Genomic DNA, 26,813 nt, shown 5'->3' with positions numbered 1-26,813 from the left:
AGAAGTACTTTACCCAGAATAATTTCTCCACCTAAGGGTCAAAATGAACCAGGAAATGCCTTACTAGGCGCATGAAATTGTTTCCAATTCATAGTGATCCTATTACAATAGAATAAACCACTGCTCAGTCTTGTACCATATGCATAATTATTGCTATTTTTGAGCCTTCTGTTCCAGTCATCGAGTCACTCCATCTCATTGAGGATCTTCCTTGTTTTCATTGACTCTCTACCAAGCATGATGCTCTTCTCCAGGGAATGGTCTCTTCTAGTAACATGTCCAAAGTACAGGAGATGAAGTCTTGGCCATCTTTATTTCTAATTAAATGCCTACTGGAGTCTTATTCCTTTGGACTCATTTACCAAACACTTGTAAAGTTATTATCAAGTTACAGGAACTATTATCATCTTCTAATTCAGTCTCCTAAGCAATGAGAGAGTCAGTCAATTGCCCATGAGCCATATATCGCTCCTTTTATATGTACATCTTAAAAACCCCTTTGGCGGAGGAGACTTTACCTCATCAGGGGTCAGATCCTCAAGATGTGCAAAGATGGAGAAGACCATTCAATCACTGCCACCCAACATTGTGCACTAAGGTCACCACAAATCAACATATACTCTTCCCAGAGTGCTAGGTGATCCTTACTGGAAATTCAAGTCAAGAAAGTAGGAGAGGGTCGTGAATGTCTCAGAGAAGATTCCCACACATATACTGATGGCTAAACCAGGCAGAGCAATCTTCCATCAGGGGAAAAAAGAAGAAAAGCCTAATAATACTTATATAAAACCCAAGGGAAAATGTTCCTAATTGGACACTTTTGACCTAGTTTCTATCCAGCCCTTGGTGACCCAGGCTATGTGCTATAGACAGCTGAGACTTTAGACTCTGTCCTTTTGAGATGCACAAGAACCTTCATAGGCCACACCAGAAGAATTCGACATGGAAACCTCACTAGGTGAACTGGGCTTTAGCTCAAACTCACCTGTAGACGATTTAAGGAACTGACTTACTTCTTTGGACTTAAGACTGAAATCCCAAGGTTAGGGCATTGGTAGGCATTGGTAGGCATTGGTAGGCATTGGTAGTCATTGGTTTGGATCTCTTGCTTTGAGGGTGCAACTGAAAGATGGCCACTTTAGGGGCAAGAAACACTCCCTGGAAAAAATGGCCTTTAAGAGGAGTCCTCAGATCCCAAAGAGTGCCTGAACTGGAAAAGGAAGAAGAGCTCGGGGTAGGAAACGTTCAAGCCCTCCACACAGGACAGATGCTGCACTGGGACCTGCAAGAGCACCTGAAAGAAAGGCCGGGGCCTGCCCTCAGTCTGCTCTCAGTCTGCCATGGATTCCCCTCCTATGCTCACTTGGGGGCAGGGCGTGGTTGAGGGTATTGGCCAATCTTAGTGGCTGAGTTCAGGCGCACCTGGGACGTGATGTTGCAGGCGCCTAGTATGCTGCCCTTCACCTGGACCTAGGTGACTTGTGATTTTGGTGTGAGCATGCCCAACTTTGGATCATCCCTAGAGGCGTCTAACGCATGCCTGGTTTCTTTGCAACCCCTTTATTGTGGCATGGCCAGCTGAGTTTTGTTTAGCAGAGGCATTTGGTGGAGACAACCCCTTTCTCCCCACTCTTTCTACCTTTCACAGCCTCTGTGTCAATCCAACTTGTCTTCCTCTTTTGCACTGTCACTCTGCTTTACAAAGGATGATGACGTCCTTTTTCAGGGCCTGGTGTCTCTTTGTATCATGCCCAGAGTATGGGGGACAATTTCACCCTCCTTGCCTCAAAGAGCTTCCCAATCGTACTTCTCCCAAGACAGATTTGTTTATTTTTTGGCAGATCCTCATGCTTTCAATATGCTTCATAGGCGCCATAATCCAAATGGATTGATTTCCCTTCAGTCTCCCTTATTCAGTGTGCAACCTTCACATGCACGTGAGGTGACTGAAAATAGCATCATTTGGATAAAGTACACCTTTGCTCTCAAAGATAGATATATTTGTACCTTCCAATACTTCTAAAGGTCTTGTGCAGCAGATTTACCCAATGCAACATGATGTTTGATTTCTTGACCACTGCTTCCACAAGCATAGATTCTGGATCCATACAAGATGAAAATGTCAACAACTTCAGTCTTTTTTTCTGTGTATCATCATGCCATCTAGTGGTCCAGTTGTGGGGGTTTGGTCAGGGACACAGGCCTTCATCTTTATCAGCAAGTGCTTCAAGTCCTCCTCACTTTCAGCAAACATGATTATGTCATCGGAATACCACAGGTTCTTAATAAGCATATACATTGTGTTAGCAACAAAAATTTACTGCATTAGCTGATGTAATATTTATTGACATTTGGCAACATTATATGTATAGACAGCTTCATAAATAGCTCTACTTGTAGTAACTTATAGTTGGAAAAAACAGCATATCTTAAACTGAAAGAACTGAAGAAAAAAACCCCAGCTCTGAGTTGCAATATCGAATGATTCTATGGGCAAAATTTTGAATACTGCAGGGAACATCAAAGGAATATGAAAAGAATTCAGAGCCACGGTATCAAAAGGAATAATCAATATTCATCCATCTCAAGAGGTATCATATGAGCAAGAGCCAATGATATTCAAAAAAGAAGCCTGGGCTTCAATAATGGCATTAGCATAAAACAAGGCTACAGGAATTCACGGAATACCAATTGAAGTATTACAACTACTCAACGAAGCACTGGAAGCATTCATATATCTACGCCAAGAACACAGGTAGACAGCTATTAGGCCAACTGATTGGAAGAGATCCTTATTTGTGCTCATCCTAAGGAAAATGACCCAACAGAATTCTAAATTCTAGAACAATTTTCATATCACATGCAAGTAAAATTTTGTTGAAGATCATCTAATAATGGTTGCAATAGTACATTGACAGAGAGTTACCAGAAATTTCAGCTGGATTCAGAAATGGATGTGGAACAAGGGATATCATTACTGATGTCAGATGGCTCTTGGAAGAAAGCAGAAAATACCAAAAAGATGCTTACTTGTGTTTATTGACTATGCAAAGACATTTAATTGTGTGGATCATAATAAACTATGGATTATATTGAGAAGAATGGGAATTCCAGAATACTTCATTGTGCTCATGAAGAGCCTGTACATGAATGAAGAAGCAGTCGTGGAAACAGAACAAAGTAATTCTTCATGGTTTAAAATCAAGAAAGGTGTGCAACATGGTTGTATCCTCTCACAATACTTATTCAGTCTATATGCTGAGAAAATCAACAGAGAAGCTGGCCTATGTGAAAAAGAACTCAGTCTCAGGATTTGGGGAAGGTTTATTAACAACCTGGGACATGCTGAACCTTGCTTGCTGACAGTGGAGGAGGACAAAAAGCACTTGCTGATGAAGACCGAGGGTTTCAACTTCAGTGTGGACTACAGCTCAGTGTACAGAAAACCAAAATTCGCACAACTGGACCTGTAGGGAACATCACGATAAATAAAAATAATTGGCCTTGTTATGGCTTCCATCTTGCTTGGCTCCCCAATGAATCTCATGGAAGCAGCAGTCAAGAGACCAAGCAATGTGTTATCTCGGGTAAATGTGCTGCACAAGACTTCTTTAGAATATTGAAAAGCAAAGATGTTACTCTGAGGATTCAGGTGCGCCGGACCCAAAACATAGTATTTCCCACTGCCTCCTGTGCATACGAAAGTTGGACGTTGAATAATGAAGACCATGGAGGAATGGATGCATTTGAATGGTGGTGGTTGTGAAAAACATGCCAAGTGCCATGGACTGCCAAAAGAACAAACACATCTGTCTTGGAGAAGTATCATCACCGGGATTCAGGAATGGAAGCAAGAATGGTGAGACTTCATCTCACAAGCTTTGGACATGTTATCGTGAGAAGACCAGTCCCTGGAGAAGGATATCAAGATTGGTAAAGTAGAGGGGCAGTAGAAACGACAAAGACACCCCCCCCACACACACACCCAACAAGATGAATCCACAAAGTGGCTTTAAGAAGGGCTCAACCAGCAGGGGGAGTAGAGTGATGAAACCCCCGGGGGGAATTCCAAAAATAGTCTTGGGATACAGAGTGTGGCACCCCACCTGACTCAGCTGGAAGAACACTCATAAAATGCCAACAAACAGACCTTGAACTATTTATAGGCTTTTCCATTTTTGTCAGTGGCTTACTTTTTGTTATTGTTATTTTGTTCTTGCTTTGTGCTGTTGTTATTATTGTCTAGTTGATTTTTGCCTTCTTTTGTTGTTTTATCTGGCTTTGCCTGTTTTTTGCACTTATTAATGTATCTGCATGTCTATCTGGATAAGATAGCTGTGATAAATAATTCAGAGATGAAAAGAATGGGACCAATGGTTCCAGGGGGATATGGGAGAATGGGAGGTAGGAGAAAGTAAGGGGGTGGAGGGGACCAACCCAGAGACAAGGGAACAACAATTGAATTAAAATCAATGGAAGGGAAGTCGTAGGATACCTAGTGGGGCTCAGTCAAGGGCAGTGTAGCAGTGAAGAAGAATTATAAACCCGAATGAAGGCCAAAGATGGTGGTGGGACAAGAGGGAAGTAAAAAGGAAATAGAGGGAAGAGCCAGGAGGCAAAGGACATTTATAGAGACCAAAATACAGGCATGTACATATGATACATATATATATATATACATACATATATGTCTGTATGTATATATATATATATAGAGAGAAATAGAACTATGTACTGATATCTATATGTTAAGTATTCAGGTTGTAGATGGACATTGGGCCTCAACTCAAGTACTTCCTTAACACATGAACACTTTGTTTTAACAATCTGACACTTTGTGATGCTCACCTTCCCAACACCATTGCTGAAGACAAATGGGTGCATAAGCAAATGTGGTGAAGAAAGCTGATGGTGCCCGGCCATCAAAAGATATAGCAGCTGGGTCTTAAAGACTTGAAGATAAACAAGGCAGCCATCTAGCACAGAAGCAAGAAATCCCACATGGAAGAAGCACACCAGCCTGTGTGATCATGAGGTGTCAATGGGATCAGGTAACAGGCATCCAAGACCCAGAATAAAACCATACCGAAGGTGAATGGGGGTGGGAGGCCTGCAGTGGAGACCCATTATCTGTAGAAAATTGGACATCCCCTCATAGAGGGGTCTTAGGGAAGAGATGAGCGAGCCAGTCAGGGCGCAGCATAGCACTGATGAAACACACAACTTTCTTCTTGCTCTTTGGCGCTTCCTTCACTCCACTATCATGGCCTCAACTCTACCTTACAAATTGCATTAGACAGAGCACGCACACTGCCACAGATAAGAGCCTGCAACACAGAGAATCCAGGGTAGATAAAACCCTCAGGCCCAACAATGGGAGTAGAGATACCAGGAGGATTAGGGGAGGGTGGGGGGAGACAGGGGGGATTGATCACAAGGATCACACTTGTACCCCCTCCCAGGGGGATGAATAACAGAAAGTAGGTGAGGGGTGATGGAGGGTGATGTAAGATATGGAAAAATAATCTATAACTTATCAAGGGTTCGTGAGGGTGGTGGTGGTGGGGGCGGGGGAAGAAATGGGGATCTGATATCAGGGGCTCAAGTGGGAAGAGAATGCTTTGAAAGTGATGATGGCAGCATATGTCCAAATGTGCTTGATACATTGGAGGAATGTATGGATTGTGATAAGATATATAAGAGCCCCCAATAAAAGTATGAAACAATGAAAACAGAAAGAAAGGGCTCAAATAAGAACATTAACGAGGCTGGTGCAAGACCAGCAAGTGTTCAGTCTGTCGTGCATCGGGTTCCTGTGAATCAGAACCCACAAACTGGCACATCGCCACAACATACAACATAAACATGATGGCTAGAAGAATATTCCATAGCTGGTCTCATCCTGTTAAATTCTTGTTTGCAACATAGAGAACCTTTGACTTCTCAAAGGAGGAATCAATCAAATGTCAGAAGCTTTACTGTGTCCCCTGCAATTTTCAGGATATTTTCATGGAAATATGCACAGCGGCTTTAACATTTCATATCATCTTCCATGGAGTTACAAGAAATCCCCTTTTCTCCACTTAAACATGGGAAATCAAAGAGAAAGAGGAAAAATGAGATTAAACCTTCATTTGCTCCTGGCTTGTTATGCGGACAAGCGCCACACGAGGGAGTGCTAACCTCTCAAACAGAGAACGTGCCCAACCCACCTAATGCGGTCCAGGAATGCTCAGCATATTAGCAAATTCTTATTAACCTGTCAAAAAAAAGTTTTTTAAGACATTCCTGTCCCTGGTTGCAATTAGAGGCTACCACACAGGATTTGATGAGCCATAAAACCATTAAATCTAAACACTTTCTTTTTAAACGTAAAAGACCAGAACATTTCCAAGTGAAGTCCTGCAACTCGGCTATAGACTTGACCACCTATTAAGGTGCAGGTGGGGCAGATTGCAGTGAGCCAAGCAACCCCTAAATAATGGAACTAGGATGACGCTGAGGGTTTTAGCTATTGGATTTTTTGGATTAAGTGATCAAACTTAATACTGAGTAAAAAACTCTTCAATGGAAAGAAAATCGCCATTTCTCTTGCTCCAAACCTGAAACAGAATGTTTGAAAGCTCTGTTGGTTTATGTGTTCACGAGTACGTTCACATTTCAGCATACCTGCTAGGAAAATATAATCCAGGCAAAACACTGCTTTGCTTTAAGGGGCCGTTTTGCACTTTCTGAGGGGCGTGCCTTTTAGGCACCAGGTGTGACGCTCCGATTTTTTAGCCTTGACATGTCAGCTGCACCACAGGCTCGCAGAGGGACTGCTGTCCTCAGTGGACAACAGGAGGTCGATGTCTTGGCTCAAGTACGAAGCAGTGGTGGAAACTGCGTTTGAAGCTAGTTCTGTTTCACGTAAGTCTGCACTTGGACTCCCTTATTTGCTTTTGTCAGTTTTTACAAAGAACAACCCCCCTCCCCCGCCAACATCCCCTCCCTCCCCGCTCCACACAAAAGGACAACCCACAGACTATAGGGCAGAGTAGAATTGCGTCTGTCAGTTAGCATCCCTGTAGATGCTAACAGGAGCAGCCAGCCTTATCTTTGGCCCGTGGGTGACTGGTGAAGTAAACAGATAGAAAAACGAGTGGGGGAAACAAAGGAGAGAGGAAATCCATTGTGTTTTTGTCAAACCCATAATGGGTCAGCATTGGAAAGGCAGTGGGTCTTGGTGATGTTGTAATACAAATAAACAAAATGAAAATAAGCTCTCACATTTTGTCGGATCCTTATTTTCAAACGATTTCAAATCAATTTTATGTTTTGTATCTTTATTTCCAATAATCAGAAGGCCGTGGCGTCCTCTCTGTGTACGAACACACACACATACTCAGCATATACGCATACAGATGTATATCAAATACCTGGATCCCTGCTGGTATAGTGAGTTAAGCATTGGACTTGTGACTACAAGATCAGCTGTTCGAAGCCACCAACTATTTTGGGAGAAAGATGAGGCTGCCTGTCCCTTTAAAGGTTTATAGTTTCAGAAACTCTAAGGAAAAAAATCTACTTTTTCCTATAGGGTTGTTATGAGCAGGAGTGGAATCCATGACAGTGGGTTTTATAATACATAACTATGTAGTACATACATAAATATGTATTTATACACATGTTCTATATATGCAGATATACACATATTCACACACGAGTAGGTTTCAACAAGTTTCATGGAAAATGGAATTCAAAGATAACTTAAATTTCAAAGATCACAAACAAAGTAGTACTACTCTTGTATTTTTCTGTGAAGTTTTTGAAGCCATTTAATCCTTTCTTGATTAAGTAGTTACATAAAAATTGTGGATTCAGTGGTGAAAGTTGAAATTACTTTATTAGAAGACCTCAATCATTAATAGAGACTAGTGATTAACGTTTAGAGTTTACTTATGTTAGAGACCAACATCAAATAGTGTGACTTCCAGCACCATGCTTCAAAATAAGCCGTCGAGTAGCTTTCTTCAGAGCACCCAGCCGCTGGGTCTGCCTTATCACGGCATTGAATGACACTGAAGTGGATCTGGGCAGTCACCCAAACAGCTCGACCCTAAGTCTTTTCTCTTGAGAAAATGCAATTTTATCATCTGCACAGAAAGTAATGGAGAAAATGAGTAAGGACAAAGTACCACAGGGTGGTGCGGTTGTTATGTAAATAAAGGTTGTTCACCTGTGGGAAGCTGAGTGAAGGTGTTACGTGCAAACTTGATGGGCCTACAATGCAGCTCATGGTTGCGTGGTCTACATTTGATCTTCAGTCAAATTCTAGAATAATAATAGCCAGTGAACATTTCAGCACCATGAATGCTTTGGTCCACTCTGAATAAAATAATTGAGCTGCTCAAGGGACATGAAGCAAATCAGCAGGTATGCTTAGACCTGAGTTTAGAACCACACACCTCTTTGGAACTTTGTTATTCCTCCTTTTCTCCATGACTTGCTGTGCAGATGATAAAATGCATTTTCTCAACAACAATACGTAGGGCCTAGCTGTTTTGGTGACTTGGGTTTTGCACAAGAGAGTCTTGAATGCCTTTCTTTACTGAATACCTTTTAGATGCCAGTTCTACTCTGATACACATGGGTTGCAATGAGTTTAAATGAACTCAACAACTGGTATCCCCATTGATAACTAGAATTACTATTTGCAGCGAGTCCGAATCGACTTAACAACCGATATTCACATTGATAACTAGCATTTTATGTTTTCCTTTGTTGTTGCTGTGGCTTTGGTTGAATATAATTCTCACATATTATAATTCCTTTCTTAGTCAGTTCACATCATTAACTTCACATTTGCTTGATCATTCAGCACGTTACTTGATCATTCAGCACGTTATGTGTATAACACTGACCTGACATTAAATGTTTGGAAGTTATTCCATGGTTGGTAAATCATATCTTCCTAGATTCAAGAAACTTATTTCTTACTACTCTTTTTTTTTGATGCTAATTAAATTAGAAGATCCTAGATAAGCAAGTTTATAAAACATATCTGGAGGGGGATGGAAAAGGCATGACTTTAATGGAGTTCAATTCCTTGCCCTAAAACCTGAAAGAGATGAATATATGAGCAAATTATGCCAAACGTACCTGTGACCCTCTCCAGTGGGTCACTCATAGAGAATAGAAGTAAATTCATCAGCAGCCTTTGTTGGCGATTCACAGTCAAACTATGTGCCAGACACTATCCACGCAATCACAAACAGCTTCACCCACTCATTTCTATTGCTTGGTCCATGAGACCTAGCTAATGAACTTGGTTGTTTGTGAAAGAAAATGTCTATCTCCATGTACTCAAAGTGCTACCTAATGGGAAAAGCATCAGCATCACTGCACTGAGGGATTTGTTAGAATTTCCGAATCTTACATCCCAACCCAGATGGTGTTGGGATTTGAATTTTATCAAAACCCCTACATAAACATGCATACCTCAAAGTTTCAGAAATATCATACAGACCCTGGTAGGAGTACTCCTGGTGGGTCTTAGCCAATGGTAAAATTTAAATTCTCTAGTTTCAGCCGCACAAAAAGTAAACACAGTGTTCGATGAATCACAATCTCCTTCCCTTCGTAAGACCCTCTACTCTCTTACGAGGGTCCACTGATTTAAGGAGGACATGGGAGAAAGACTGGGCTTTCTTCTCCCAGGGGCTTAAGTGGAGAGCAAATGTTTTGAAAATGAGGAGGGCAATGAATGTATAGATGTGCTTTACACAATTGATGTATATATGGATTGTGATAAAAGTTGTATGAATCCCTAATAAAATGATTAAAAACCAAACCAAACCAACCAACCAAACAAACAAATAAAAAAACAGTGACAGTCTCAGAGACCCACCGGGTCATTTTGAGTCAACCTTCACTTGATGGCAGGGAGTTTGATTTTGCTTTTAGAGAGAGCACGCTATACATACAAAGAGTGGGCTATAGACAAATGAAAGATATTGTACCAAACATCGTTCAATCAGAGAGCTCAGGGAAAACTCAGGCTTAGTATCCCTTCAACTTAACCCCACAATAGGAGTTTGCTTTCCCCTCCTCCAAATCTCAATGGCCTGGATCAGAAATAAATGTTTCATTAAGGTTCCATGTAAAGAGAAATCCTGCCAAATTCTTGGAGCCCAATTGTACTTCCTAGTCATAGGGAAGAGTCTGCCAGTTCACTCTGCTTTGAAAAGCTATTTACCTGTTCTAGTCCATTCAAATCACTGGACTACATTGGAGTCTGGGATTTGTATCAATTCCAGAGGTGTCTGCATGTACACCTCAGATGACTTGGTTTAAACCTTAGTCGACTATAATTTCTATAGGGTGGAAATTGAATAAACGTTATATTTAATGACAGTTTGGGGAGACAGAATCACACTGATTTGTGCTAGATTATGGAGGGCTTGTGTAATGTTTCTCTGCTCTAGGGCATGTGATTCCGCTGTACTAAAAAGATTCTTTGTAGGTAGACTCGATGATAACGCTTATTCTGTACATGTACTAATATTTTCCATTAGCCCTTAACTCTTTTTTGAATGTAAGAGGGAAAGTAAACAATAATATTAAAATCATTTACTTCCATCTTATTGTATTTGCACTCAGGTCGAAAACGGTAAGGCAGACAAATAAAAAAGAAAACATACATTCAGCCAATGTTTTGCAGACTTATAAGAGGGACCATCATACTAATAAGATATGAGCATCTTATGAAAATCAACTATTCGAGATCAAAAGGGCAACATTTCCCCAAGGAGAAAATTCCTAAGGGTCAGAGAAGGAGGAGGAATGGAAACAGGAAATGCGGGAGGAAGTGGGTAAGTGATGATGTTGGGTGTCCTTGAGTCTGGCCTGACTCATAGTGACTCTATGCACAACCTCACTACTCCTGTGCCACCCTCACAATTGTTCCCATGCCCGAGCCCATTGTTGCAGCCTTGGTGCCAGTGCATCTCATTGACGGCCTTCCTCTTGTTCACTGTCCCCTCACTTGAAGGAGCATGTACCCGTCCCCAGGGACTGGTCTCGTTGGACATTATGTCAAAGTATATAAGATGAAGTCTTGCCATTCTTCCCTCTAAAGAGCACTCTGGTTGTATTTTTTCCCAAAACAGAATGATTGGGCCTTTCAGCAATCTCGGGTATTTTCAATATTCTTCTCCAGCACCACAATTCAAATCTATCAATTCTTCTGTCTTCTTTATTCAGTGCCCAATGTTTGCATGCTGATAAGGCAACAATACCATGGCTTGGGTCAGGCTCAATTTAATCCTCACAGTAACATCCTTGCTTTTAAATGCCATCCTTGCTTCTAAAAGTCTGGTGTGGCAGATTTAGATAATGCAACATGTCTTTTGTCTCTTGACTGCTGCTTCCGTGAGCATTGATTGTGGATCTAAGCAAGACAAAATCCTTGACAACTTCAACCTTTTCTCCATTTATCGTGACAGTATCTCTTAGTTCAGATGTGAGGATTTTGGTCTTTCTTACATTGAGTCACAATTCATGCTCAAGGCTGCAGTCTTTGATCTTCATCAGCAAGTATTTCCAGTTCTCACTATCAGCAAGCAAGGTGTGTCACCTGCATATCACAGGTTGTTAATAAGCTTTCCACGAATCCTCATGCCACATTCTTCTTCATGTGTGCCAGAATCTCTGATGATTTGTTCAGCATACAGGTTGAATAAGTATAGCGAGAAGATATAACCCTGACACACACCTTTCCTGATTTTAAACCAGGCAGTAGTTCCTAGTTCCATTCTCACCACTGCCTCTTGATCCATGTGCCAATTCCTCATGAGCACAATCTAGTGCTCTGGAATTCCCATTCTTCTCAAGGTTATCCATAACTTATTATGATCCGCACAATCAAATAGGTTGTCATCGTCAATAAAACACAAGTAAATAACCTCCTGATAGTATCTGTTTTCAACCTAGATCCATCTGACATCCGCAATGATATTATTCCTCACACCACGTCCCCTTCTGAATCTGGCCTGAACCTCTGCCAGTTCCTTATTAATGTATCTCTGCAACCATTGTTGGATGATCTTCAGCAAATTTTTACCTGTATGCAATATTAACGATATCATTCTATCGTTAGGGCATTCTGTTGGGTCACCTTTCTTTGGGCACAAATCTGGACCTCTTCCAGTCAGGGGACCAAGAAACTGCCTTTGACATTTCCTAGCATAGATGAGCGAGTGTTTCCAGTGTTTCATCAGCTTGTTGAAACAGTTCAATGGGGATTCTACACATTTCTGGAAACTTGTTCTTGGCCAATGCTTTCAGTGCAGCTTGATGTTCTTCCAGAAGTGCCATTGGTTCTTGTTCATAAGCTACCTCCTGAAATGGTAGCATGCAGACAAGTTTATCAAATACCTCCTGAAATGGTAGCATGCAGACAAGTTTATCAAATACCTCCTGAAATGGTAGCATGCAGACAAGTTTATCAAATACCTCCTGAAATGGTAGCATGCAGACAAGTTCTTTTTGGTACAGTGACTCTGTGTGTTCTTTCCATCTTCTCTTGATGTTTTGTGTATCATTCAATATTTTGCCCATAGAATCTTTCCATATTACAACTTGAGGCTTGACTTTCTTCCTTAGTTCTTTCAGATATGCTGAGTGTGGTAATGAGTGGGGTGTTTTGGTGTGAGCATTAAGGGAAGACGTTCTCTCTGTGTTGGCTCTGGAGGACAGTTCTTGTTTCTTCTGAGCTTCTGTGTTTATGTAACATTCATATGGCTTGGAATTTCTCTTCCCTCACATCTCTTCTTTAATTTCTTTTTATAATTCAAAAGAGATTTGCTTAAAATAAAATATTTAGTAGTATAATATAATACTAAACTAATACTACCTCATTAGATTAAGAGAATCAATTCCCAAATGGGATTAGGTGCTGTCTAGTCGTTTGGGCTCATAAAGATTCAATGTTCATCAGAACAAAACTGCCCAATCTTGCACCATTATTAACAATTGTTCTTATATTTGAGCCCATTATGTGGCCACTGTGCAAATCCATGATGAGAGTCTTCCTCGTTTCCTCTGACCTTCGAGCAGAGCAAGCATGATATCCTTTTTCCAAGGCCTAGTCTCTTCTGACAACAGGCCCAACTTACATGAAATCAAGTTTCACATGAGGAATCTGAAAATACTTTGGCTTGGGTCAGGGGTAACTTAATCCTCAACACTTTGCTCTTCAACACTTTAAAGAGGTCTTGTGTACAGATAGACCCATTACAGTCCATTGTTTGATTCCTTGACTTGCTTCCATGAGCATTGATTGTGGATACAAATAAGATAAAGTCCTTGACAACTTTAATCTCCTCTCCATGTATCATAAGGCTGTCTATCGGTCTAATTGTGAAGTATTGGTTTTCTTTACATTGCGTTATAATTCATACAGAGAGTGGCAGTTTTTATCTTCATCGACAAAGGTTTCAAGGACATCTGACTTTCAGCAAGCAAAATTGTATCACATTTGCATATTGAAGGTTGCTAATAAGCCTTCCTCCAATGCTGACATCAAGTTCTTCATATAGTCCAGCTTCTGGGATGACTTGCTGAGCATACAGATTGTGTATACATGTGAATGGGTAAAACTCTGGTGCATGTCTTTCCTGATTTTAAGCAACTCAGTACTATCTTGTTTTGTTCAATCAACTGCCTCCTGAAATATTCATGTACAGGTTCTCAATAATCACAGTGAACTGTTCTGGAATTTCTATTCTTCCAATGTTATCTATAATTTGTTATCATCCCCACAGTCAAATACCTTTGCATGATCAATAAACCAAAAGAAAACAGCCCTGGAACCCTCTGATTTTATTCAAGAGCCATATGATATCAGCTCAAAACAATCTTATTAATAATATTATTTATTAATTTCCACATTATATTAGGCCACATTTCTTTGGAATGGGCACAGATAGTCTTTCAAATGTCTTGGCATAGACAAATGAGTGTTTCTAGTGCTTCATCAGTTCACTGAAACATTTCAGGTAGTATTCCATCCATCTTGGACCTTGTTTTAGACTAGTGCTTTCAATCAGCATGAAATTTTTCCTTCAGTACCATTGGTTCTTGATCAAATACTACCTCTTGAAATGGTTGAAGTCTGACTAGTGCTTCTGATACAGTGACACTGTGTAATTCTTCCATCTTATTCTCATGCTTCCTGCATCATTCTATATTTTACTCACAGAATTCTTCAGTATTGCAACGCAAGGCTTGAATGTTTCTCTTCACTTTTTTTCAGTCTGGTATGTGCTGAGCCAGTTCTCCCTTTTTGTATTTTTTCTAATTCAAGGTCATTGCACATTTCATTTTAATATTTTACTTTGTTTCTCAAGAAGCCTTTGAATGTTTTTTGTTCTGTTCTTTTACTTCATTATTTTTTGCAGTTTCCGGAGTCTCTTCTGGCATCACTTTGATCTTTTCTTTCTTTTGTTGAAGACTTTTTGCTTTCTTCATGTTCTTGACATCATCTACAGCTTTTTCACGTCTTCTCTCATTAGCATGGAATGCATCAAGACTGGTCTTGAGATGTGCTTTAAATTTAGGTAGGATCCACATAAGGTAGGAGTTGTCTTGATTTTTTTCAATGTCAACTTGAACTTACAGGTGAGCAATAGATGGTCTGTTCCACAGTCAACCGCTGGCCTTCTTTGGCTGATGATATTCAGCTTCCTTATTGTCTCTTCCCGCAGATGTACTCAATTTGATTCCTTTGTATTCCACCTGGTGAGATCCATGTGTATAGCTGCTGTTTTCATTGTTGAATAAAGATATTGAAACTAAAGAGGTTATTTGTCTTGCAAAATTCTATCCTGTGATATCAAGCTTCATTTCTATCATCACAACCATATTTTCCAACTACTTATCCTTTCTCTTTGTTCCAACTTTTGCATTTCAATCACCAATAATTATCAATGCATTTTGATGGCATGGTTTGATCAATTTCAGACTGAAGAAGTTAGTAGAATTCTTCAGTGTCTGCAACACTAGCTTTAGTGTTTAGTGCATAAATTTGAATAATGAATTGAACTGCCTTATTTCCTAGACTCATTTTTCATACTTTCCATGTTCCTATTATCAATGGTCATTTACAGCTGTTATTTTTTTCTCCTTTTGAATTGCACTCCATCTGCCAATGTAGGTGTTAAAAACTTCTCTTCATCCACGTCATCTTGGTCAAATCTACTTTGAGAAAGCAGCTCTGCCTCATTTACATGTCCAGTGCCTTCCCTCAAAAGTGGACAGTCTTTGCCCTGTATCTGACAGTGATCCACTGCTATTCCAAAGGGGCTCACGGGCTGACTCCTAGAAGTGAAAAGCCTATTCCTTCTTATTGTCTATGCTTAATTTGGAAACTCTGCTGGAACATTTTCACCAGGGGTGGTCCTGATTGTATTGGAAATCCTTTGGTGACATAGTTTCCAATATCATGGCAACACGCAACCTACTACAGTCTGACAAACTGACTGGTACGTTTTATGACCATAGGCATGAAGTTTGAGGTCTATAACATGTATTCACTGGCATACATCAATCAATATCACTGCATAATTTTTAAAGTAAAAAAATTACTTTTGCCCCTAAAGGAGTAATGGGAGAATGGGAGATGGAGAGGTATGTATATATGTGTGTGTAAAGCCCAACCACAGGCCAGGTAGTTTGCAATTTCAACTCATAGTGGCTCTACGTAGGGTTTCCAAGGTTGTAAATCATTATAGGAACAGATATCTTCTCTTTCTCCCTCAAATTGGCTTGAGGTTTGAACCACTAGGCATATAGTTTGCAGTGTTTACCTGACAAATCCATCAGGGTTATCAATCTGTTTACCTACCTACCTACCTACCTATCTACCTACCTACCTACTTTCCTACCGACCTACCTATCTATCCATCACCTATCATACAGAATGGTGATATTATTTAAACTATTCAGTATATTATAGGCCGTGAACCATTACCAAGTGATACTGAACTCCAGTGCTGTAAGAGGATTCTGGATGCTGCCTGCACTGCCGGTGTCTAATCTTTCCATCCCTCATTGTGGGTAGACCCAAAAATTCCTGAAAAAGGACAGAGGTGGTATTCTTTGAGGTACATCACGGCATCAAAGGGGCTCTAGTGCTGTATATTTCAGAGCAGTGGTACTATTTCAATTTGAATGAAAATATTTTGATGCTCTAAGGAAAATGTTTATAACTGGTACATACCACTAGGATCTCAAGTCTGTGCTAGGAGGAACAGGAGGGAGCTGTTACAATATCTCTGTTCCTTCCTTTTATAACCTCTGGCTCCTTTAGCTTATTATAACATGAAACCATGCTGAGAACCATTATTATAATTCATCAATATTTTCCTTTATAATAAATAATCACAGTGATGAAAATATATGTTCCAGGAAGCATGAAGCTTTCTTAGTTTTTCTCTTAGACTTTTCATCTGGGAGTAATATCTCTTTCTTCAACTGATAAAATGTCAACAAAGATGCTAACCTTCTCCTCTCTCCTAGGAGAACTGCCTAGGGCAGATGCTCTAATATGTGTTACTTCTTAATCCAGGATAGTTAATGACAATGCTTCATAAAGCAATCTCTAGGAAAGAACCTCTCAGGAACCCTTGGAGGGAACAGATTAGTGGCTTGTGGACAAGATGACCTCCAAGAAAATCTTTATCTGACCTCTGACCTTGGATACATGAATTAAAAACAGTTTAGAAAAGACCACACCTCCTGCCATTGGGTCCTTTTAACTGAAAGTAGGGTTTCCAAGGCTGTCAGTCCTTCTGGTAACAGACAACCTCATCTTCCTGCTGTGAATTTGAATCGCCAAGCTTATAGTTGGAGCCCAACCCTTACCCAGACATGCCACCAGAGCTCCTGATGAAGACAAATTCCAGGCTAGGAAGAGTATCACTTGTCAGAAACATGACTCATCTTAATACAATTTAAATTGAGCATTTTCCTATCAAATGAAAATAGAAAGGAAGCCAGTTGTGATGCGGTTGGGTCTAAGTATTTAAACATCAACGTGGGTTCTCAGGAATGGCTGCATTCACATTATCTAGGAGCTGGTTAGAAATGCAAATTCTTTGACTTTTCCAGGACTCTAGAGATGAGGTTCCACCATCTGTGCTGTTAAGAAGCCCTCTGGGATTCTGCCCTTTCTGGAGGTTTTGGAAGCATGGGAGCCTTTGATGCCTCAAACACTTTTAACCTTTGATGCCTTAAACTTTGATGCCTTAAACACTTGCTGTTCATCATACCCCTCTGGGTACCACTAGGACAATGACTTTGAACCATCCATGTGGACATTCAGAGAAGTTGAATGATATGGAGCTGTCAGTTTCATATGTTGCATTCATCTGTTGGTACAAATGCATGGTGGTGCTAGGGAATAAGAGTTGGGCTGCTAATTGCTCCAGCATAGACAGGTAAGACTGTCTGCGTCCCATAAAGATTCACAGCCTACAAAGCCCTATCTAGGGCCACTATGAGTCTGAATCAACCGGATAGCAGTGAGTGTGACTCCAATGTTACTGTTTTTGGTGGAAATCCTATAAGCCATGTTCTTTCAAGTCTTCTAGGAAAATTGGTAGATGAATCAGTCCTTCCTTCATGTCTTTGTTTCTTATTACTGTGCCCAAAAGGACTTCAAGTCGCTACGATAGACTTGGGACCTCTGGAATATACATTTGCAAAATTTTAGAAGACACCGTAAATAGTGCAATTTGTATCATTACTAAGGCTTTAAAATAAAATTAAGAACAACTAAAGCACAAGAAAAAGTAAAGCTACCCACAACTCCCCTGCCCCTTATTAGCATTTATAGTTTATTTTGTATACAATTACATTTTTCCAAATGGGAAATTGTGCTACATAAATCTTTTCGTAGACTTCTTCTTTACTTCCTATAACTGAACATCTCTCTGTATAAATATATAATTGTATTATATTCTCTGTATTGTGTATATAGCTTTTATTTTATTTGTGAGCTGCTATTTAACCAATTCCTTTATTCTTGATATTCAGATTTCCAAACTTTCTCATTCCTACATATAGCACAGTATTTGACTTACTTAAAATTTCGGAAAGTAATGAATATTTCTAACTCTTTAAAGATTCAACTTTATATCGCCAGCTGCCTCCTGTTGATGTCTCTGTCCCTTGAACTGCAATTTGAAGGTCTGGAGAGAAAAGACACCAGGCCTAGCATGATCTTGTTTTCTCCCTCAGCCTGCCAATCACTTGGAACTGGCATGATGCTGAGCTCCTGGGCCACCTCCTCAATTGAAGAAGTGGCAGAGGCTGGTCCCAATGCTCTTCGATGGTTGCAACTCTACATCTACAAGGACCGTGACGTCACCAAACAACTAGTGCAGCGGGCTGAGCGGATGGGCTATAAAGCCATATTTGTGACGGTGGATACACCTTACCTAGGCAACCGCTTTGATGATGTGCGTAACCGATTCAAGCTGCCTCCACAACTCAGGTAGCTGTACATTTTTGGTCCCTGGGATCTCTGAGTGGCTTTCTTTCTTTTTGATCTTTTCATGTGCCAACTCCAAATGCATTCTCTAGTTTCCATTGGAGAGGCCTGGGGAATTAGATTTTCATAAAAGTGTTGGTGGCAGAGAATGGCTGGATGAACTATTGTCTAGGAATGATAGGATAAAAAATCACTTGGTATCCAATTACCTCTTTATGGATATTAGTTGCCTCAGTTGTGAAACATGGACAGAAATTACCTATAAACTTTCAAAATCCAAGAAAGTATGGATTGCAATACAAATTGAAGATACTCAATTTTAGTAGGTTTTTTGTTTTTTTTGGTTGTGATCTTGTATACTATTTATTTGTCTGTTGAAACCAAGAGTCATCTTTTTTTTTTCTTTCCACTGGTCTGCATATTTTTATTTGGAAATGTTTTAAAACAAAGAAACAAAATTTTAGCGACACCGCATATCATGAGTTTATTATAAAAGAGAGACATGGAGATTATTTACATGATGACAGATTTCAGAACTTCAGTGGAATGGGCAGCTTCACATGATGCCATTTCAACAGTGGCTTCCTCTAATCCACATACTTCTCAAGAATGTCACCATCTCGAAATAAGAAATAATCCTTATCATCTAGAACTACTTTGGTGCCTCCATATTCAGGCAGAAGAACTTTATCTCCAACTTTCACACTCACTGGTTCAATCTCTCCACTCTTTCCTTTCGAGCCGGATCCAACAACTACGACTGTTGCTTGCAGGACTTTTCCTTGCGATTTTTCTGGAAGCATAATGCCTCCTTTGGTTACAGTTTCAGCGGCACTCCTTTCCACCAATACTCGGTCAAAGAGGGGAAGAAACTTTCGAAATGCCTGTCCTGCCATGACGCTGGGGTGGCCGCTGTAAGTCCTCCTCTCACGCTGCGCCGCTGCAAGGCCCAAGAGTCATCTTTTAATTGAATTTTTCATTGTGTTTGGTATAATTGGAGCAGGGTAGGATTAAAAAAATGGAGATAAAGGAAACAACAGTTTTGATCCCTATTTCATGTCCTACTTATTTTCCCATCAACATTGTTCTTTTATTGTGGTTAATTCACAGATCAAGATTAATCTATCCATTTATCTATTCTCTCATCCTATTGAAAATAATGTATCAAATCATCCAAACTTGTTACAGCGGCTGTCAAAGCACCTAGTCCATTTATTGGGTCAGAATTATTCTCAGTTTTCCTGTAGCATTTTGCCTTAGAATCATCTATAGGAAAAGTCAAACACTCAGTGGAATAGTCCCCAATGTTCTTAGCTACAAAACTCATTTTTTCACTGTTATTTTCCCCCTTTTTCAGGTGCCACCAAAATTGTTCTTACCAATATGTGACTAATAGGTGCCTCATGGCCTTCAGATAGTGAGCAGGGATAAAAAATGATTAGTTGACATGGATGACATTTTAATGCTGAGATTCCGAAGACTCTGTCAGAGGACATGAGAACATGAAGGGTGGCTTACTTGGACCCTAGACTTCATTTCATATAGACCAATGCTTATCCTCTCCAAAGGACCCACCCTGTAAAAATAGTCAAAATATAAATCACTTTAGACCAAATTTGTGCTCCATGTAAGGACAGGAAGATTTTCAGATGTTATACATTTCATATAAATGAGTAAGGCGTCTCTCAACCGACACATATGTCCATATACAACCTTGTGTAAACCTCACATATCTGACACGTAGCTCTACTGTCTATGTCCACACAAGCATAGAATTCTTTTGAATGAACTCTTGCTGTTGAATCAGACGTAAATTAGCTGGGTTGAGTCACCTCTATGGTACTCGTAAGCCCAATGACAGAAAACAACTGGGTTCTCCCTGCCAGACCCATCAACAAACCTACTCGACAGATTCTTGCATGCACTGGGTTCGCTAGCACCCTGTCTTTCTATGAGAAAACAAAAGAAAAACAAAAACCCCTGACATATTTCTACATTTTGCCAAATTCCTTAGGGAGCAGATGACTTCAAAAGACCCCAATATGAAATCTGTAGTTACCTCAGTCCTTATTTTGATTATGATTTCCCCCTCCCAAATAACGAATTTCCTGCTCTCTAGCCCCCCTTGGACCTTTGAAAAGGAATTTCCTATTACTTTTCCTTCTCCTTTCCCTCCTGCTCCTAAATAATACACTTTTTTTTGAAGTTTAAACTTTTTTTCTTGTTCCGATTAACCAAGCATGTTGCGTAGGTTTATCTACCTCGATGATCGGAATGACATAGTCGCTAGCTCCGGCTGGGGACTCTTGCTCCTTCGGTGGTGGGGCTACTCCAGGAGGAGCCGGAAGGTTGATTTGCTTTTCCTCTTTTACTTGGCTCTTGGGCTTTTGCCCGGCTGACGTGAAGGAGCATGGACAAAGACCCCTTTCAGCCACCCGTGGCACACAGAAGGAGCTGTGGCTCCCGGGCTTGTCACCTCTCCCATGATCAAATAATGAGCAACACATCCAGGTGATGGGGAACACAGGAAATGCCCCATAGCCTGGGTCACCCCCGGCTACCCAGAGCGTACACTGCCTTGTTTGTCCTGCTGGACTTCAGGGCGGGCCAGCACCTTCTGGTCACTCCTCAGTAGCCCACATCCAGCTCTGGAAGGCAGGCAGCACACCCTAATGGGAGGCCCAGGCTTCCGCTCGAGGTAACATCCACCTCCCAAATGAATCTTTACTGTCCGATATGAGATCAGGTCTCTTTCTGCAACTGACCTGACGCCGAGAAGGTGCAGCCTGGCTTTTCAAAAGCGAGGTTTGGCAGGCGCAAGAGGCAGGAAATCCAGAGGAGAATGAGTCTGTAAAGCAGCGGCTCCTTCCAGTCCTTGCTGCCTCCCTGCCTGGGTGGGGGAAGGGTCTCCATTCTTGGCATCTAAGGACAGCCAGAGTCCAGGGTTGGCTCTTCCGTGCTGACCTGTACACAAGCTACATGTACCTGTGTGCATTGGAACTGGCCTGGAGATTCCTGAGACACGAGGGACAGTAAAGGGAATTTCTCTTTACTATCACCGGCCAACAGACTGGTTCCTGTGGTTTGTCTTCCCCTGTGTCCCATGGGGGTGACTCATTTACGCTGGATTGAGTTTGGGCTCATGAGCACAGTGGCGGGGAAGAAATGTCACTTTTTATCATTGACTATAAATCATGACACCTACTCTCTCTGCAGTTTTCCCAATGGCATTTCTTAAACCCTGAACTGATTTGTTAACCCCAGCAGACGGAATAGATGAGATTATGCAGTCAAATCAAGATTGTTTTCCACTCCAGGCTGCCACTAGCTTCCCAGACAGCCTCACGATGGAAGTGACTATCCAGGCTTCCTGAACAGGACCAGGACTTCCTGCAGCATTTCGCCCAGAACCCTCTCCCTCACCCTTCCCCAGTCACACCGGTCTCTCAGATGCTCCTCCCAGGTACCAGGAATGCTCAAGTCTTAGAAAGTCTTGGGGCCTTCCCAGTGGTTATTCCTTCTACCTATAAAGTCTTGCTCCAAGTCTTGACATTAGCGATGAAGCTACATGTCTCTATATCAGAAAACCAAACTATAATTAAAGATACGTACACAGTAGGAGAGTAAAGGAAAGTAGAAAGGGAAGGGAGATAGAGAGAGTGAAAGAATGGGAGAAGGAGCAGGGAGAAAGAGGGAGAGAGAGAGGTTTGTGAAGGAGGAATCTGAATAGGACCTACTAGCCTCTGCATTTTTGTTGTTGTTATTTTGGTTAGGAAAACCATGCCAGACAGAATAATGTCCTCTCAAAGATGTTCAAGTTCAAATTCCTGTAATTTGTGAGTATGTTGCCTTACACAAGAGAAATAACTGTGCAGGCTTATTTAAATTAGAGGTCTTGAAATTGGGGGATTATCCTGGATTCTCTGGGTGGATTTACTATAGTCATAGCGTCCCTATGTGATGAGGTGTCATCAGTGAAGGACTACAGGTGACCTTTAGAAGCTGGAAAAGGCAAGGAGCAGATTGGCCCCTAGAGGAATCTTTCAAACCAAACTCACTGGCACCGAGTCGATGCCAACTCACAGTGATCCTACAGGACTGTGAGTTTCTGAGATTGTCACTCTTTACAGGAGTAGAAAGCATCATCTTTTACCTGTGGAATAGATGGGGACTTTGAACTGCTGACCTTGTGGTTAGATGCCCAAATCTTGAATTTTATCCAGAGAGACCCACGTTAAGAAGTCTGGTCTCCAGAGCCTATCCGAGAATATGTTTGTGGTGTTTTAAGCTACTAGATTTGTGGACATTTTATTTTCTAACAGCAGTAGGAGACATGATGGCACTGATCTGGTAATTTCCTCACCGTAGCTTCTCAATGAGGCGCATGCTGATGGCCATATCTAAGCATGGAAACAGAGCCTGAGCTAGCTCCCCCCACAGCTAATTCTTTCACACAAAGCTGGTCGTTCATGTTGCAGAGTCCCTGGATTCAGCAGAAGGGTTCAGCATTCTGTTGGAAGAAAAGGGTTTTGACCTTCAAGAAGGTAGTCATCGAAAACATTCTGAAACGCTGGGCGTATCCTAAGTCAGAATTGACTTGATGGTAACTGGTTAGCTCACATGCTGATTGCAAGAGAGTGCATGAATATCTCCCCTCTTCTCTCAAGCTCTTCCTGCCACGAGATTCTGAGATCTACAATTTTTTTGCAGCATATAGAGATGTATTTCTTCTTTTTAAAATCATTTTTAAAATCATTTTATTGGTGGCTCATACAAGTCTTATCACAATCCATACATCCATCCATTGTGTAAAGCACATTTGTACCTTCATTGCCCTCATCATGCTCAAAGTATTTTATCTTTGAAGTCATATTATCTCTACTTATAATCAATAATACATTCCCAATAGTACACGTCATTAGTAATGTTAAACTAAAAGAAACCAACCGATGTCTTTGAGTCAATTCTGACTCATAGTGACTCTATTAAAGAGATAGAAGGGCTTCAGAGCACTTCCAAGGCTGTAAATCTGTACAGATGCAGATCGGCTCACCTTTCTCTCAACCTGGTGCCTGCTGGCTTTGAACTACCATCAACCTTGCGATGAGCCAGTCCAATCCACCCTCTGTGTCGCCAGGGATCCCCATTCTTGGTTTGTTTGTTTGAGATGAGCTTCTTTGTCACTAAAGACTGCAAGTCCATTTCAATTTTACTTTCTTTATTTTTTAAGCCACTAAAAACACTAGTTAGGCATGAGGGATATGAAATCTGGAGAGATATTTTTGTTTTGTTTAAGGAAACATACTATATGTAATTACACAGCTCATCTAAAGAAAGGAAGTCAATAACAATATACTACTAAACCCTCCATGTATGCACTTTTTCTTTCTTCCTCTCCCCCTTCCTCCCCTTTTAAAAGTAACATTAAGGGCTCTTTCTTCCTAATATTACTCTAAGACATTTTATGATGTGTAACTTTCTTGGTAGTTACTAAGATAATCTAGCATCATAAAACTGTGGCAACTACCAAAGAAAGTTGATTACCAAATAAGGAACCATCATGGGGCTCAGCAGTACTGCAAGGTCAATAGTTTGAAACCACCAGCAGCCCCGAGAGAGAAAGACGAGGCTTTCTAAACCAGTAAAGAGTTAGTTTGGGGAACCCACAGAGGCAGTTTTATCTCATCCTCTAGGGTCACTGTGAGTCAGTATTGACTTGGTGGCAGCGAGTTTGGCTTGAAGCTACTAAGGAGCCTCGGTGACACTGTGGGCTAGGTGTTGGTTTGCTAACGGCTGAGATCAGCTGCTCAAACCCACACCCATCATGTTGGGAGAATGTGACGACTGGCTGCTCCTATACAGATTTCTAATCTTAGGGCAGTGGGTTTGGTTTAGTTTTTAGAACTTAGTAGAGAAACAATTTGTATATTAGATTAAAAGTACATTTAACAGCCATTCACTGTACTATGAATACTTTACAAAGACGGAATTCTTCCTCTGCCTTTAGGTTATTGAGGAAATCAGGTTCTGAGAATCAGGTCCCATGTAATTGTGTTACTATTTTGGTGTCCCCTCTCCTTCTTTACGGCCGGGAATACTCCGGTTATCAGAAGCGGGTTTTAGTGTGTGCGTTTTTTATGCATGTGTCATAACTGAATAAAAATGGCATTCACGAGGGTTTCTTTCGGAGTCACTGTAGAACACTTCATCGTGGGTCTCTGTCAAGATTTCTGAAGACTTTTTCTTGGCTTCTGGCTTTGAACAAAGTTTTAGAGTAACAACAAGGCTTCATTGTGCCCTGAAATTTCTGTAAGGCAACATTCATTCAAGTGTTGATCTGCTTTTCACCATCCAAGAATAACAACAGTTATTTATATAATTTTATCCATGTTTCTGTTTTTTCCTATCCATTTCACCCTTTCACCCTGCCCCTGCTGAAACACTGTAGCTTGTTGGGGACGGGGGAGGAGGTGCTGTGCAGAGTATATCCACATACAGAGATTTTTCTTCCCCCCTGGTTTTGGCATGGATCAGACAGACTGGGCCTATTTTCTTACTAACAATATTATTTAAACGTTTGGAATGTACTGGTCACTTAGTATCATTTTGAAGTAAGAGATGAAGGCTCTGAAATAGAGCTGGGTTTATTGACTCGGATGTTAGCCGAATTCAATTCAAGTAAGGGTGAGCACAGAAGAGCAAGGGCTGCGATAAAGGGTATAGCCGTGAATGGTGTGAGAAAAAGACATGTCCAAGCATTTCAGCTCACATCACTACCCGAACCTGATGATTCCACCATCTTTAATGGCCATCCGAGTCCATGAACTTGTTCAATGCCTATTGAGAAAACGTTGCCAACGGCTTGAGTACAGTTACGTCGACTAGGAATACATATGTAATTGTGACAGTATGGAATATTATGATATCTGTAAAAGCTCCCAATAAAATGATTAAAATTTAAAATAAAACAAAAACACGATATACACAGTGAGTTTGACTTAAAGTCCCTACAATGTAAACAAGAAAACCAAACATTGTTTTATTTTAAAAGCCATCTCATCATGATGCGCCAATACACTTAGGTTGATATGAAAATGTGTTAGTCAAAGTCGCGTCTTTTCCATGTTTAGTGACAGCTGGTGGATGTGGGGGCATTACAACTAAGACAAAGACCAGTGATACATCAGTCGTGATACATCAGTGATACATCAGTGATACATCAGTGATACATCAGTGATACATCAGTGATACATCAGTGATACATCAGTTGCATGAGGAGCAGAGTGACTAGGAAAGTAATTTATAATATTTAGAAGGATGAGGTGACTCTAGGGCATAGTCATGATTGAAATGCAATCCTTTAGAGAAAGGAGGGTATAACAGGCCCGGGGGCTGTGAGCGGCGATTCTAGCACATTGGTAGTACTGGTGTGCTGGTGTGTATCCAGAGCAACTTCCACTAAGTACCAAGGTCAGATGTATAGGCAGAATAAATGTAGGTCCTATTTTGGAGAACAACCAAGAATTAATCAGGATATCAAGATATAATAGCAAGAGAAAAATGTCATGCACAAGATGAGCGACTTCAGGTCTAAGATGGTGTGTTAGCCTGGGTTGACTAGGGAAACAAATCCCAAGAGACACATATGGGCGTAAGAAAATGCTTTATATAAAGAGTAATTAAACATTAAGAAAACATCCCAGCCCAGTCCAGATCAAGTCCATAAGTTTGATATTAGCCCATATGTCCGACACAAATCTATAAAGTCCTCTTCAGACTCCCAAAATACATGCAATGACACCAAATGTGGGAGGATCACAGGCCAGTGGGTGGGAAACCTTGTGGATCCAGTGGCAGTGGAAGCATCTCAGCACTGGCAGGGTCTCCACGTGACTCCTCCGGCTCAGGGCATTAGTGTAATTCCATGTGCCTTGTCAGTTGCATTGTCTCCCAGGGAGTGAGGAGAGAGAATGTGTCTCTTGTCTCCAAGGAGGAATGCCTGAGTTCTCAAAATCCTCAGGCAAAGACTGTGCCCACACAGAGGTCTCACTGGCTAAGACCTGATTGAGAGGCTAGACTCTACCCCTTTCTTCTTAATCGTCTCAAACTGACAAAAGATTATACATCTACCACCGATGGGTTAACACAATTCTATATTGAGCAGGTCAGCAACTCAGTGGGGTGTGTCTTCATTTGAGTTCCTCTTGAAGCAGTGATTTAAGTGTAAACAATTCATTTGGGGTAAGGCGGAGAATACGTGTGGGAGATTTGGAAGTAG

General features: G+C 41.0%; 1 protein-coding gene and 1 pseudogene across 1 annotated transcript in view; one reads left to right on the top strand and one right to left on the bottom strand.

Annotated features, from left to right (window-relative positions):
* The window catches only part of HAO1 (hydroxyacid oxidase 1), a 65,344-nt gene that overhangs the window by 12,244 nt on the left and 26,287 nt on the right, over positions 1 to 26,813 (top strand). The window contains exon 3 of the mRNA XM_075528284.1: positions 18,283 to 18,538. Within this exon, the coding sequence (XP_075384399.1) occupies positions 18,283 to 18,538 (256 nt within the window). The remainder of the gene's footprint in view (positions 1 to 18,282; positions 18,539 to 26,813) is intronic.
* Positions 18,948 to 19,464, bottom strand: LOC142422446 (10 kDa heat shock protein, mitochondrial pseudogene; annotated as a pseudogene).

The sequence above is a fragment of the Tenrec ecaudatus genome, chromosome 12, assembly GCF_050624435.1.
Source record: "Tenrec ecaudatus isolate mTenEca1 chromosome 12, mTenEca1.hap1, whole genome shotgun sequence".
Taxonomy (NCBI): domain Eukaryota; kingdom Metazoa; phylum Chordata; class Mammalia; order Afrosoricida; family Tenrecidae; genus Tenrec; species Tenrec ecaudatus.
Note: the sequence above shows the minus strand (reverse complement) of the source record. Positions and strands in the feature narration are given on the sequence as shown.